This window comes from Sinocyclocheilus grahami, unplaced genomic scaffold (genome assembly GCF_001515645.1).
Source record: "Sinocyclocheilus grahami isolate Dianchi unplaced genomic scaffold, SAMN03320097.WGS_v1.1 scaffold137.1, whole genome shotgun sequence".
In the NCBI taxonomy this organism is placed as follows: domain Eukaryota; kingdom Metazoa; phylum Chordata; class Actinopteri; order Cypriniformes; family Cyprinidae; genus Sinocyclocheilus; species Sinocyclocheilus grahami.
In genome coordinates, this window is record NW_015505316.1 from 2,573,528 (window position 1) to 2,588,031 (window position 14,504).

The window sequence follows — 14,504 nt, forward strand, 5'->3', positions numbered from 1 at the left end:
TAACATACATATTTACATACATAATTATTCAGGTGCATGTGTAATAACTTGAGGCTACAGCAGCACTTCTTCTTCGTCATCTTGTCTGATGCACTCAACCAAGCGTTCTAACCACAACCTCGACCCTCCCCACCCCCCAACCATTCCAATTTACGTAGGCGGGAATTATTTTAATGATATTCTAATGGGCCGCTTTGTGATATCATAAAACCCGGAAACCAAATGCTGTAGTCCAAACGAGCCGTTCGTTGTAGTTCTTGAAAAGGGATTAAAAAAAAAATAAAAAATCTCCCTTTAGAGTGGACTTTGAGATTTGTAAGTTTGAAGATCTTTTTTATGCCCTAACATACACACTACACACTGACTAAAATTCAAAAAGTGAAAAAGCATAATAGGACCCCTTTAATATCCTAATGATTTTGGCATAAAAGAAAAATCTATCTTTTTGACCCATACAATGTATTGTTGTTGGCTATTGCTACAAATATACCCGTGCTACTTATGACTGGTTTTGTGGTCTAGGGTCACAAATAGTTAAGAGCACGTTTGCAAGTGAACCATCATATTCACTTATTCCAAATTGGCCTGGAATCGCATTTACACGGTGTTTCATCTGAACCAAATTAAACATGCTGACCTCTGCTTTCTCTTCTTGTTCTGCACATGTTTAAAAGAGAGGAAAATTGTTTTGCCATTAATGACTTTTCATTCTGTTCTGTTTTGGAGTGGACAGGGTAGTTTAGAGAGGAGAAATTGCTGTGATTTTGGAGGTCTATTATTAGCCGCATTTTGCTGAGCCAAAGATCACAGACATAAGCGTGGTAATATATCCCTCCTCACGGGCCAATCCATTAGAGGAGTTCTCTCTCAAATACAAAAAGTCATAATGAGCTGCATTGCAGAAAGAGAGGAGCGAAGCCATGCCACAGAGCCAGCTATTAGCTGTTAATGAAATATCTTACTGTATGTTCCGAAGATGAACAAAGGTCTTATGGGTTTGAAACGAGATGAGTGAGTAATTAATGACAGAATTAAAATTTTTGGGTGAACTATCGCTTTAAAGTATGTAAAAACAAAAATCATAATTATGAGATTAGTAAGTCAAAATGATGATATACTTAATCATAATTATGGGATAAAATGTTGAAATTATAACATGCTATGTGAATTATGAGATGAAAACTAAATTATGACATGTCAACTATGAGTTAAAAATAAGAAATTGACAAAGTAAAAATTATGACAAAAAAAAATCACAATTATGAGACAGTCAACATTATGACATAAAAAGTTATAATTATGACATAAAAAGTTAAAATAATGAAAGAGTTTTTACCTAAAAAGTAATTTATGACACAAAATGTCAATGACTTTTTATCTCAGAATTTTGACTTTTTATCTCATATTTATTACTTTTTATGCGATTACATTTTTGGACTATCCCTTATTCTATAACTTTTTTAATGTTCAGAGTGTGAAGAGGGCCACTGGGGGCTGGGATGTGCAGAGTTATGCCCTTCCTGTGATAATGGTGGATTGTGTGATCAGCAAAACGGCGCCTGTATTTGTCCACCGGGATACATGGGACATCTCTGTCAGAATGGTAAGATTTCATATTTCATTTTCATAATCTTAATGCATCATCAGACCTCTGTTCAGTACCAGACGTCTGACATGGTTTTATGTCACACATTGTAAGAAAAAATATCTGTTGCATATTTCTGGTTTTCAACAGTCAGTGGCTTCCAGCTGAGAGTGTGTGTGTGTGTGTTTAAATGTGAAGTGTGCTGTGATGCTGTCAGAACTCCCATGTTGACAAGTTTGAATAAAAAAAAAAGTTATATACAGTCTTCAGTTACAGTCTTAAACTTACAGTCTTCTTAAACGTTTACCCCTTATCTTGATTATTTGGTTATATCAGTTCACGTATTCCCTGGTAATCGAAGCCATGACCTTGGCACAGATAGCGTCATGCTGTTATTTTACACTTTGAATAAAACTTACTTAAAGGGGTAGTTCACCCAAAAATGAAAATTCTGTCATTAATTACTCACCCTCATGTCGTTCCAAACCCGTAAAACCTTCGTTCATCTTCGGAACACAAATTAAGATAATTTTGATGAAATCCAAGAGTTGTGTTGCTGTCTATGGGAGGGTCAGAAAGCTCTCGGATTTCATCAAAAATATCTTACTGTATGTTCCGAAGATGAACAAAGGTCTTATGGGTTTGAAACGAGATGAGTGAGTAATTAATGACAGAATTAAAATTTTTGGGTGAACTATCGCTTTAAAGTATGGAAAAACAAAAATCATAATTATGAGATTAGTAAGTCAAAATGATGATATACTTAATCATAATTATGGGATAAAATGTTGAAATTATAACATGCTATGTGAATTATGAGATGAAAACTAAATTATGACATGTCAACTATGAGTTAAAAATAAGAAATTGACAAAGTAAAAATTATGACAAAAAAAATCACAATTATGAGACAGTCAACATTATGACATAAAAAGTTATAATTATGACATAAAAAGTTAAAATAATGAAAGAGTTTTTACCTAAAAAGTAATTTATGACACAAAATGTCAATGACTTTTTATTTCAGAATTTTGACTTAATGTCATAATTTTGACTTTTTATCTCATATTTATTACTTTTTATGCGATTACATTTTTGGACTATCCCTTATTCTATAACTTTTTTAATGTTCAGAGTGTGAAGAGAGCCACTGGGGGCTGGGATGTGCAGAGTTATGCCCTTCCTGTGATAATGGTGGATTGTGTGATCAGCAAAACGGCACCTGTATTTGTCCACCGGGATACATGGGACATCTCTGTCAGAATGGTAAGATTTCATATTTCATTTTCATAATCTTAATGCATCATCAGACCTCTGTTCAGTACCAGACGTCTGACATGGTTTTATGTCACACATTGTAAGAAAAAATATCTGTTGCATATTTCTGGTTTTCAATGTCCGCTTTCCTCAGCTTTTACCTTATCTGTTGATTACTCTGACATGGTGGTGAATCTTGTTTTATTTCAATCAGTCTGCCCATTTGAACACTTTGGCCTCAGCTGCCAGTTGCGCTGCACCTGTGAAAACAGCGGGCATTGCCACCATGTGACAGGTTTCTGTGTTTGTAAAGACGGCTGGACAGGACCCAACTGTGCGAAAGGTAAGGACACACTTAAAAGTCACTTCATTCAGATTTAGTAGTTTGTCTAGAACCTAGAAGCGAAAGAAACCACACTAGATATGAGGCAGCCATTCAGTGATCATTGAGACTGTATGGATGTCAGGCAGCCTCTTTGACATCTATCACTATTACACATTGCTTTAGGCTCAGCTTTTACAAGATTTGTTTCTCCTCAGCCATGCAACATAAGACTGAGCTGTCCTACAGGACCTGCTGACCTTTGCTGGTCATACTGTGGCAACTACCCAGTCTTACCTCTTCATGCCCCATAAAATATCAAAATCCCAGAATCCAGACCTTCCTGCATTGCCACTACACACACTTTTGTACCTCACCCGTTGCTGGTCAGCATGCATCTGTTATGTATATCTATGTATATTTATAATGCAGCACCTTGAGTTCACCCAAAATGAAGCTCCATGTAATGCCTTTGCCCTGTTCTCTGCATTGGGTTACTTATTTAAGAGCCCATTACCTACAATTCAGCCTGTAACTTAATATGCGTTACATCACATCCAGTCAAACAGTTAAATAGCTCAAGTAGAATCACTGCCCCCACCAATGTAAAAATAATTTTCATTTTTTATTAATGTTAATCAGTCTCCAGTAAATAAATACACAAACAAAATTGCAAAAAGTGAGTTAAAAATTCTCTCTCTCTCTCTCTCTCTCTCTCTATATATATATAAATTGTTATAATTATTATATAAATATATTTCTTATTTCAGTGGCAATTGTTCAATTCAATTCAATTGTTTTTGGCATTTGTTTTGTATTTAAATAATAATAGTAATAATAGTAATAATAATAATTAATAGTAATAAGTATTTTTGTTTTATTTATTTATTTATTTTATCTAAAAATTGTAATTAAAAAAGTATTTTAAATAAGATCTAATTGCATAAATTATTCTCTGCCTTTAATAATTGTAATCAGCATTTTTGTAAATAAATACACTTGAGAAGCAAAATCGCAAAATATAATTCAATATTTATTTCAAATAATACACAGACACGCACACACATATATAATATCCATTTACATGTTTTTTTATTTATATTATAAATATATCAGTATATTTCTTACTCTACTGACATTGATTTTTATCTTGTTTTGACTTTTTAGTAAAAAAAAATATTTTGTGTTTTATACCTTTTGAATCTAAAACTCTTAATCATTTAATGAAGTTGTAATTTTAAATATTCGTTAATGCTAGTTATTAATGACTTGTAAAAAGAAGTGAAAAGTCAGCTCATGACTTTGCCTTATTTATTTCTGAGCGCCATACACTCCAGCCAAACCATTGCAATCACCTGCATCAGGTTTCTGCACATAAATGATCCTTGCCCTCAGTGGATCCACTACGTACATGCCGTTTGTTGCAAAAACATCTGCCAGGAAAACCAAAAATAACCCAGTTAACTGCTTTAATAAATCTGGTCCTTTTACTTCACTCATAACGTGATCTCAGTGGTAAAGTGGGAATTAATTATTTGATGTAATGGGCATGTATATTCTGTGGCAGCTTGTGAGGCGGGACGCTGGGGGCCAAACTGCGCCAACCAGTGTGACTGCAGGAGCAGCGTGGGCAGCTGTGACCCTGTGACTGGGCAGTGCCACTGTGAAGCAGGCTACACGGGACCACGCTGTGATCAAAGTATGAGCAACCGTTGGCATTTCCAGGGAACACAAATCTAGCATTGTCTGATGTTTTCATTGCGTTTTCTAGAGTGTCCAGAGGGTTTCTTCGGCCAGGGCTGCCGTCACAGATGCCACTGTGAGAATGAAGCAGCGTGCGAGCATGTGAGCGGTGCCTGTACTTGTTTACCAGGCTGGACTGGAACGTACTGTGAAAAATGTAGGAGAGGAGAAGGGGTGTAGTTGGTGGTGTGGCATAATATCACTAAAACTAGTCCAGTTAACGTATTTAAGTGTATATATGTATCTTCAACAGCCTGTCCTGAGGGTTTTCATGGTTTTGAATGCCAGCAGAAGTGCCAGTGCTTGAATGGTGGTCGTTGTCACCCCGTGACTGGAGACTGCCAGTGTCCATCTGGTTGGGTCGGGCCTCTTTGCAACACCAGTGAGTCATTTTACTGCGGTCAACATCCCATAACAATAAATAGTAACAAGAAGCATGTTCAAAGCATTCCCTCTTTCTTTCGTGCAAGGTAAAAGTAAAGCAATAAAACAGATGCTCTGAGTTTGTGTGTCCATGTATCGGCACACTTTGCATGTGAAGTAACGAATGCCGGCACAGCCTCGTCCTGATGTGTGGCTGCAGGCTACAGCTCTGCCTTTGATGTGGAAACCTGGTGGCATTGTATTTCAGAATGTGTTGTAGTTCCTTGTGTATAGAGTTTCATATTTGTCTGTATCTATATCTGTCTTGTCGTAGCATGTGAAGCTGGCACCTATGGCCCTGGCTGCAGTCAAACCTGTAACTGCCACAATAATGCCAACTGTGACCCTGCTGAAGGAAAATGTGAGTGTGGAGCAGGATGGACAGGGAGCAGCTGTGAACAAGGTAGTGTTTTTAACTGTCCTCACGCAATCCTCAGAGATGTTTATACTTTCTTTAATCAAAAACATGCAGGGACTTTTCTTATTACATTTATCCAGGGATATCTGATTAACATGTTACATGTTACTTTAGTAGAGATGTGTATATTTATAATATATGTGACCCTGGACCACGAAACCAGTCGATTCTAATTTTTCAAAAATCATTAGGATATTAAGTAAAGATCATGTTCCATGAAGATATTTTGTAAATGTACTTCCGTAAATATATCAAAACTTAATTTTTGATTAGTAATATGCATTGCTAAGGACTTCATTTGGACAACTTTAAAGGCAATTTTCTCAATTGTTGGATTTTTTTTGCACCCTCAGATTCCAGATTTTCAAATACTTGTATCTCGGCCAAATATTGTCCTATCCTAACAAACCATACATCCATGGAAAGCTTATTTATTCAGCTTTCATGTGATGTATAAATCTCAATGTCAAAAAATTGACCCTTATGACTGGTTTTGTGGCCCAGGGTCATACACACACACACACACACACACACACACACACAAAAAATTACAATTACTTTAGGCATTCCATTATGAAATTATTTAAATGAAATCTAATCAGTTGACACCTCAAGAATCATGTTCAACTGAAAGTTCACATGAAAGAGAAGATCTTTAATGTCTTTAATGTATGCATTTTTTTCCCAGAGTGCCCATCTGGTTTCTATGGTGTGGGCTGCCACCTGCACTGCTTGTGCCAGAACGGAGGGTCATGTGACCGAATCAGCGGGCACTGCACATGTCTAAGTGGATGGACTGGAGTGGCATGTGAACTGGGCAAGACATAAACCAGACATTTCCGATACACAACAGCATTTCTAAAAATTCATATAAAATATATAGCAACTTTCAGATGGCAAATTGACAGTTTTGTTTTTCAAACATCCTGTTTATGTGTTTTTTGTTCAGAATGTGCTCTGGGAGACTTTGGCATGGACTGTCAACACAAGTGTGAGTGTGAGAATGGCGGCGTGTGTGATCGACAGAATGGCAGGTGCTCCTGTCCCGCAGGCTGGATGGGCTCAAGCTGTGAGATGGGTAAAAAACACCATAGTGCCTCAGAAGTCATCATAATGTCTGCTTTAAAAACTGACCATAATATGTATTTTTGCATGACATAACATATATTTATTCCCATTCTGTTTGTTTTGATCAGCATGTACTCAAGGTTCATACGGTCCAGGCTGTAAGCAGCAGTGCAGGTGCGATCATAAGGCCCCATGTCACCACATCACTGGCACCTGCATCTGTCCTGCAGGCTGGAGAGGGTCGCACTGCGAGAAAAGTAATTTACCCAATATCTATCTTGTTTGCCCCCTGCTGGTAGATCCAGAGTACTATAACTAATTTGTGCTCTTTCAGTTTGTTTACCTGGTTCATATGGGAAGCGATGCGCTCAGCGATGCCACTGTCCTCGTGGCACTTCCTGTAACCATGTGACTGGGGAGTGTGGCTGCCCACCTGGATTTACTGGTAACGGCTGCGAGCGAAGTGAGTGATTATATCCTGATCTCATTACACTCTTGGTGAAATGTGTTTGACAGCACATCAGTTGTTAAACACTAATCCTGCAGCCCTGGATCTCAAAGGTTGTTGTGTTCCTCTGCTCTGCAGTGTGTCAGTCAGGTACGTTCGGACTGAACTGTAATCAGATGTGCCAATGCTCTGAGGTTAATCAGCTCTGTCACCCCGTCACTGGTGTCTGCTACTGTGCTCCAGGATATCAAGGCAGCAAGTGTGACACAGGTGTGGCCTTCATGATCTCGCCTTCTTTCGTCTTAAAAAGTCACATACATTCCAGATGAACAGAAAAGATTTGACAATTTTGGCTGTATGGAAAAAAATATAGTAGTTCATTAATAAACACACCAGACAGGTAAAATATGCTCTTATTTATTTGTATACAGCACTGTTATGTCACAGGTGTTGATTTTTATTCAAACTAATGGTAACCCTTTACAATAAGGTTCCATTTGTTAACATTAGTAAACTACATTCAATTAATTTGAAAGCATTTATTAATCTAAGTTAATTTCAACATTTACTAATACATAATTAAAATCCTAAGTTGTATCTGTTAATATTATTTAATAAACTAACACTGTGAACATTTGTATTTTTCTTAACTAACATAAACAAAAATAAATAAATACTAAAATATATTACTCATTGTTAATGTTAGTAATTAACTAATGTTAACTAGTGGTACCTTACTGTAATGTGTTACCAAACTAACAGATTTAAACTTTATTCTTTTATGTCATATTAAAAACCTTTTTATATGCATGCTTTTATTTTTTATTCGCAGTTTATCTTTCAGATGTCTTAAATATATAGATTTTGTGTTAGCTTTGTTCCATACCTTAAAATTAAAAATTAATAAATTAATTATATTTTTATACAATTATGAAAATGAAAAAAAGGCTCAATATTTACTATGTGAAAAGTATTATTATTAAATGTTTTATATTTGTATTTATATATTTGTCTAGATATTTTTATTTTGTGTAATTTCCAATCAATCTGTAATTGTCAAATAATGCAAAAAGTGTGAAAATGTTATATAATTATATGTATTTAGGATATAAAAGCTATGAAATTAGCCTTAGCAGGACAAAGGATACAGTTGTTTTATTGCAAAAAATGTAGTAATTTGCATTAGTGGTCAAAATGCCCATTGTTGAAAAATCCACATTAAAATTCTGAGAAGTTTTAAAGGTGTAAATCCTCATTACTTCTGTATGCTGCATGAAGGATGTCGTACCCATGAAACCTTGTTGTTTTAGAGTGTGTGGTAGGCAGTTATGGTCCTAACTGCGAGCAGGAGTGCCAGTGTCTGAATAACGGAGTGTGCAAGACCAGCACTGGCACCTGCACCTGCCCACCGGGATACATTGGACCGAACTGCAATATCAGTCAGTCACACTTTTACAATTATTGTCTTTTTTTTTTTAAGGTGAGTGTAATTACTAACAGACTAGTTTCTCTTTAAAGCCTGTCCATCAGGGCGTTACGGGCAGGACTGTGCACGAGTGGCTTTGTGTGGTGAAGGGGCCCGGAGCGATCCGGTCACAGGCAGATGCGTGTGCAAAGCGGGCCAGCGAGGGGAAGACTGTGGCAAAGGTCTGACTGTATTCCTGTTAAAAGGGACGGTGAAGGGATTGAGTAATATTTTGCTGAGTTTGTATGAAATAAGCTGATGTAATTGTGTCTCAGGTTGTCCTAAGGGCTGGTTTGGGGAGGACTGTGCTCAGCGCTGTAACTGCAGTAATGGAGGATTGTGTGACGCGGTCACAGGAAACTGCACCTGTGGACTGGGCTGGACAGGAGACAGCTGTGATAGAGGTCAGCTGATTGTGCACAGTTCACACCAACATAGAAATTCTGCTGACGAAGCTTTCAATACAATGAAAACACAGTGACACGGATATAAAAATTCAAGCTAAAACTGATAAGCCAATAATTATTTTCAGCTGAAATTTAAAATTCTAAAATAAATAATTTTTTAATAATATTATTTATATACACTCTAAAAAATGCTGGGTTAAATATAATATATTTTTTTTACTCAAAACAACCCAATAGCTGGGTTTGACCCTTTTTTTATAATTAACCCAGCATTTTTTAGAGTGTATGTTTATTAAAGGTGACATATCATGAAAATCTGACTTTTCCAGGTTTAAATGCTATATAATCAGGTCCCCGGTGCATCTACCAACCAAGGAAACTTGAAAAAGATTAACCCAGTCACTTTGTTTTGGTTAGCCTTTTTCTGCAAGCGTCTGAGAAAACAAGCCGCATCTGATCTCACTCCCTTGGTGACGTGGCAAAGGGATCTCATTATAATATTACCGCCCCTTAATCTGTACATTTCCACCTACGGCGCCGTCATTTGATTTCGCAAGCGACAACGGTGTACCAGCTCTAATGCCATGGCGAAAGTTTGAGGAAAACATGTTAACTGTTCTGTCTTTCGCTGCACAGGCGAGCACAGAACACTATTTAGAGTCCCAGCCTCAGAGGAGACAAGAGAGCAGTGGATTTATTGATGTATTTACTGTATATTGCTGCTGCCACACATATCTAAAATAAACATGCGATTTATTTCCCAGCTTTTTACCTTCACAGACATAACCGACTGTTTTTGTAACTTATGCGTGTTTTTAACGTAAACTTGTGTGTGAATGAGAACTTAGTTTAGTACTCGCATGCTGTGACAGCCGCTTTCTGTCTGTGTGCTTCAGATGCTCAGAAAACCGTATATGAGAAGTTTAAACTAATATGGTTTAAAACACATGATTCCAGAGCAGTAAACATGATAATCAGAACCAAAACAGAATTTTTTTTAGCAGATAGGAGCTGTAATGGCGCAGCTCTATTCTGGAAAAGGGGGCAGGGAGCAGCAGCTCATTTGCATTTAAAGAGACATGCTCTAATACAGCTTGTTTCTGCTTCCACTCAAAATAGGCATTTTCAAAATGATATAGTAAATGATCTGTAGGGTATTTTGAGCTGAAACTTCACAGTTACATTCTGGGGACCCCTGAGACTTATATTACATATTGTAAAAAGGGGCATAATACAGGTGCATCTCAATACATTAGAATGTTGTGGGAAAGTTAATTTATTTCAGTAATTCAACTCAAATTGTGAAACTCGTGTATGAAATAAATTCAATGCACACAGACTGAAGTAGTTTAAGTCTTTGGTTCTTTTAATTGTGATGATTTTGGCTCACATTTAACAAAAACCCACCAATTCACTATCTCAACAAATTAGAATATGGTGACATGCCAATCAGCTAATCAACACAAAACACCTGCGCAACTGCCCACACTGCCAGAAGCACCAAAAGTTGGTTAAATGACCATGGTGTTGGTGTGCTTGACTGGCCAGAAACTCACCAGACCTGAACCCCATAGAGAATCTCTACCAAGTATTGAGTACATGTACAGTAAATGAACATACTTTCCAGAAGGCCAACAATTAAAAAAAAAAAAATGTTTTTTTTTATTGGTCTTATGAAGTATTCTAATTTGTTGAGATAATGAATTGGTGGGTTTTTGTTAAATGTGAGCCAAAATCATCACAATTAAAAGAACCAAAGACTTAAACTACTTCAGTCTGTGTGCATTGAATTTATTTAATACACGAGTTTCACAATTTGAGTTAAATTACTGAAATAAATGAACTTTTCCACGACATTCTAATTTATTGAGATGCACCTGTATGTCACCTTTAAAATAAAGTGTTAATGTGCTATAATAAATATATGAAATTATAATAGAATTTGATTCTATTAAATACAATTTTGTCTAAATAAAATAGATTAAAATAAATAAAATTATAGAATTATAAAATGAATTAAAAATAAAAAGTAGGTAAAATAAATTCTAAAATAAATGAAATATATTGTTTATAATATTATTTATGTTTATTAAAATCAATTGTTAATGTGCTATAATAAATATATGAAATTATAATATAATTTTATTCTATTAAATACAATTTTGTCTAAATAAAATAAAATAAATTAAAATAAATTAAATTATAAAATAAATAAAAAATAAAAAGTAGGTAAAATAAATTCTATAATAAATGAAATATATATTTTATATTTTTATATTATTTATGGTTTTTTAAATAAATTGTTATTGTGTTATAATAAATATATGAAATTATAATAGAATATATATAATAGAATTTTATTTTATTAAATACAATTTTGCCTACATAAAATAAATTAAATGATATAATTATAAAATAAACAAATTAAAAATAAAAAGTAAATAATAAATTTAAGAATTTAACATTCCAATGTATAGTATGAAAAATGGCTTATAGGTTATTAAATTCTGTTTAAACATGTTGTTGTGTTGATCAGAGTGTCCCAGAGGCCAATATGGGGCCAACTGCAGGGAAATATGTTATTGTAACAATAACGGCACCTGTGACAGAGTGACGGGCGAGTGTCACTGTCCTCCTGGGTACTACGGACATCTCTGTGAACATGGTGAGAAAACACAGCACCTATTTCATCTAATTTTGCATCCTGACCAATTTAGCCAGTTATGTAATGATTACATTTTATTAAATTTTTTTCAAAAGCATGCCCTGTTGGTTTCCATGGACATCGCTGCCAGCTTTTGTGTGACTGCCATGCCAATGCACCTTGTGACCCTGGAACCGGCCGCTGTCTCTGTCTTCCAGGATATCAAGGACTTCGCTGTGATAGAGGTGCAGAGGAGCTCTTGTATGATGTGGATGATAAATTATATATGATTAATACATTATATTAAATTATATATATATATATATATAAAGTGTATGTTTGTGTTTCAGAGTGTGATCCAGGTAAATTTGGGCCTAACTGTGTCCACAAATGTGACTGTGATGGAGACACACCATGTGACCCTATCAGTGGCAGGTGTCTGTGTGCACCTGGGAAAATGGGATCTCGCTGTGATATAGGTAAGCCTTCCACTAAATTTGATTTATCATTTGATCTTTTTTTTTTTTTTGTCAAAAATGTCTTTTTAATTTCCTATCAGACTGTGGATTGAATCAGTTTGGGCCTGACTGCTCGGAGAGATGTGAATGTCACAACGGAGGTCAGTGTAATCCACGCAATGGACGCTGCACTTGTCTCAACGGTTGGGTCGGACCGAGCTGTCGAGAGGGTAATTTCACTGTTAGTAACTCAAAATAACCTTCACATTTTACTGCAAGCTCAAATAATAATAATTTTCTTTATAACAGGGCTCACGTCTAGTCAGAATACTAGCAGAAGCAAAAGGAAGGACTCATCAGTATAGCAATCCCACCCAGTCCAGTAACAGACACACTGTAAACTGAACTGGCTTGAATTTGTGAGTGGACTTATGGCTAAAGTTAAAGCCTTGTAACAGGTTTTTTTTTTTTTTAGATCTTTGAACACAAAGGTCCACCAAACCATCAGATGACTCTGTCTGGGACTAACTCTTATGTCAGTTAAGATCGAGTCAATAAATGATATACTTTCTCAAGGAAAAGTGGACAACATGAAGTCCAACATGAAGAAGACTATTCATATTGAAGTTCCTCCTGGATGAGGACAAATTCAAAGGATTTTTTTCAGCATCCGTTCTGCTCAGGGAGAATGAACTTCCTGATGACTTCAGTTCATCTCTAATCAAGAAAAGCACCAAATCAAGGCCTTGGCTTCACCTGGAACTGAAGTGAATCCCAGTGCCACTGTGATCTTAAACGAGGGCCTTAAAGGGACAGTGCACCCAAAAATCAAACTTCTGTTGTCATTTATGTAACTTCATATTCTATGCTTTGGTATCCATTTAACCCCAGGTTTTGTGTTGAGTGAGAATTTTTGGAATACTTTTATTAATGGTATCTTACATAATTCATAATGAATATTTTAAGTAATCATTTTAAGATTTTAGGTAGAATGTTGCACAAAATTGAGCAGATTTGTTACTACGGTGTATAATATTTGGATGTTGACATTGTATTTCAAAATATTTCAAGTAATACAAAAATATGAAACTGGGGTCGTTTTTTTTTTACCTGTGTACATACTGTATGAATGTAAGTTTTCATGTGTGAATTCTTGTGTACAATTTTATTTGAAAGAAAACTGTACTGTAAACCTTATAATCACTATGATTCCTGTTTTACTGAACCAGTGTTTTGTCATTTTAGGGTTTTTTTGCTACAGATTTATTTTTGTACAGTACCATCTCTACATAACTATTTGCATTCTCAATTAACTCAAAGAAAATGTATATTTCAATATTTCTGCAGCTAAGCCAGGGCCAAAGATAGCACTTAAAACCTTGTTTTCTCAGCAACCATGGCAAACATGGTTGATGCTTTTTCTTTTTGTAATGGTTGATTTTCTGGAAGCTTACAACTGTTTTATTCATGGTTAAACGTCTCTAAGGGGTGTAGAAATAGGCATTGAATTTTTAAAAGAATGTTTTTGATAACTGCAGTTAAATAATTGAGAGTTCATATGCTGTTCTGTGTGCACTCTTAAGGTGTTTAATTAAGGGGACATTGAATTGGTACTTTTTTCAGTTTTCCAGAACAAAATACTCTGTTTTAATAAAAAAAAATTTGGCACCCAATAATGTTCTGAACTAATTTACAACATTTTTAAGAGCAAAAAATATATATATAAATCATGCATATTACATATTTCCACATTTGTTGTACACTTAACCAATAAATAAATGTATTCCCTTTATGGTCTTTAGACACATAAAACACAAAGACTAAATTAAAGAATTTTAGAATAATTTATTTTCAGTTGTTAGAAGCTGTACATATTTTTTTCTTCAAGCACAATGTCATAAGCAATAATTGCCAATAAAAAAAAATAAATGAAGGCAAATGTGATAATGGTCATTAAGACCGGTATAGTATTTGTATATATTTAGATTATATACATGTTATCAAACCATTCCATTATGTATCTACAGAAATCATAACTTAATACATATCTGTAATGGTAATGGTCATATTACAGTTAACAAATGTCATAATTTTAGGTCATACCAAAAACAGTCTATTCTTATCAATCAAATCCGCTTCAAAACATCAGATTTCCTGTACATACAGTTAAAGGCACAATATGTAAGATTTTTTTATTAAAATATCCAAAAACCACTAGAACAGTGTTATATATTTTGCTGACTTGTGTACTTACATTATCCCAAAT

The 14,504-nt window shown here is 35.2% G+C and overlaps 1 protein-coding gene across 1 annotated transcript in view; it reads left to right on the forward strand.

Moving 5' to 3' along the window:
* Window positions 1-13,144, forward strand: part of LOC107591138 (multiple epidermal growth factor-like domains protein 6) — a 35,024-nt gene extending 21,880 nt beyond the window's left edge. Inside the window, exons 13-31 of the mRNA XM_016280179.1 lie at window positions 1,472-1,603; window positions 3,057-3,185; window positions 4,732-4,863; window positions 4,936-5,064; window positions 5,161-5,289; window positions 5,605-5,733; window positions 6,437-6,565; window positions 6,698-6,826; window positions 6,945-7,073; window positions 7,151-7,279; window positions 7,403-7,534; window positions 8,575-8,703; window positions 8,783-8,911; window positions 9,005-9,133; window positions 11,673-11,801; window positions 11,897-12,025; window positions 12,131-12,259; window positions 12,340-12,468; window positions 12,548-13,144. Of these exons, the coding sequence (XP_016135665.1) occupies window positions 1,472-1,603; window positions 3,057-3,185; window positions 4,732-4,863; window positions 4,936-5,064; window positions 5,161-5,289; window positions 5,605-5,733; window positions 6,437-6,565; window positions 6,698-6,826; window positions 6,945-7,073; window positions 7,151-7,279; window positions 7,403-7,534; window positions 8,575-8,703; window positions 8,783-8,911; window positions 9,005-9,133; window positions 11,673-11,801; window positions 11,897-12,025; window positions 12,131-12,259; window positions 12,340-12,468; window positions 12,548-12,603 (2,387 nt within the window). The 3' untranslated portion in view covers window positions 12,604-13,144. The remainder of the gene's footprint in view (window positions 1-1,471; window positions 1,604-3,056; window positions 3,186-4,731; window positions 4,864-4,935; window positions 5,065-5,160; window positions 5,290-5,604; window positions 5,734-6,436; window positions 6,566-6,697; window positions 6,827-6,944; window positions 7,074-7,150; window positions 7,280-7,402; window positions 7,535-8,574; window positions 8,704-8,782; window positions 8,912-9,004; window positions 9,134-11,672; window positions 11,802-11,896; window positions 12,026-12,130; window positions 12,260-12,339; window positions 12,469-12,547) is intronic.
* The last annotated feature ends 1,360 nt before the right edge of the window (window positions 13,145-14,504 follow it).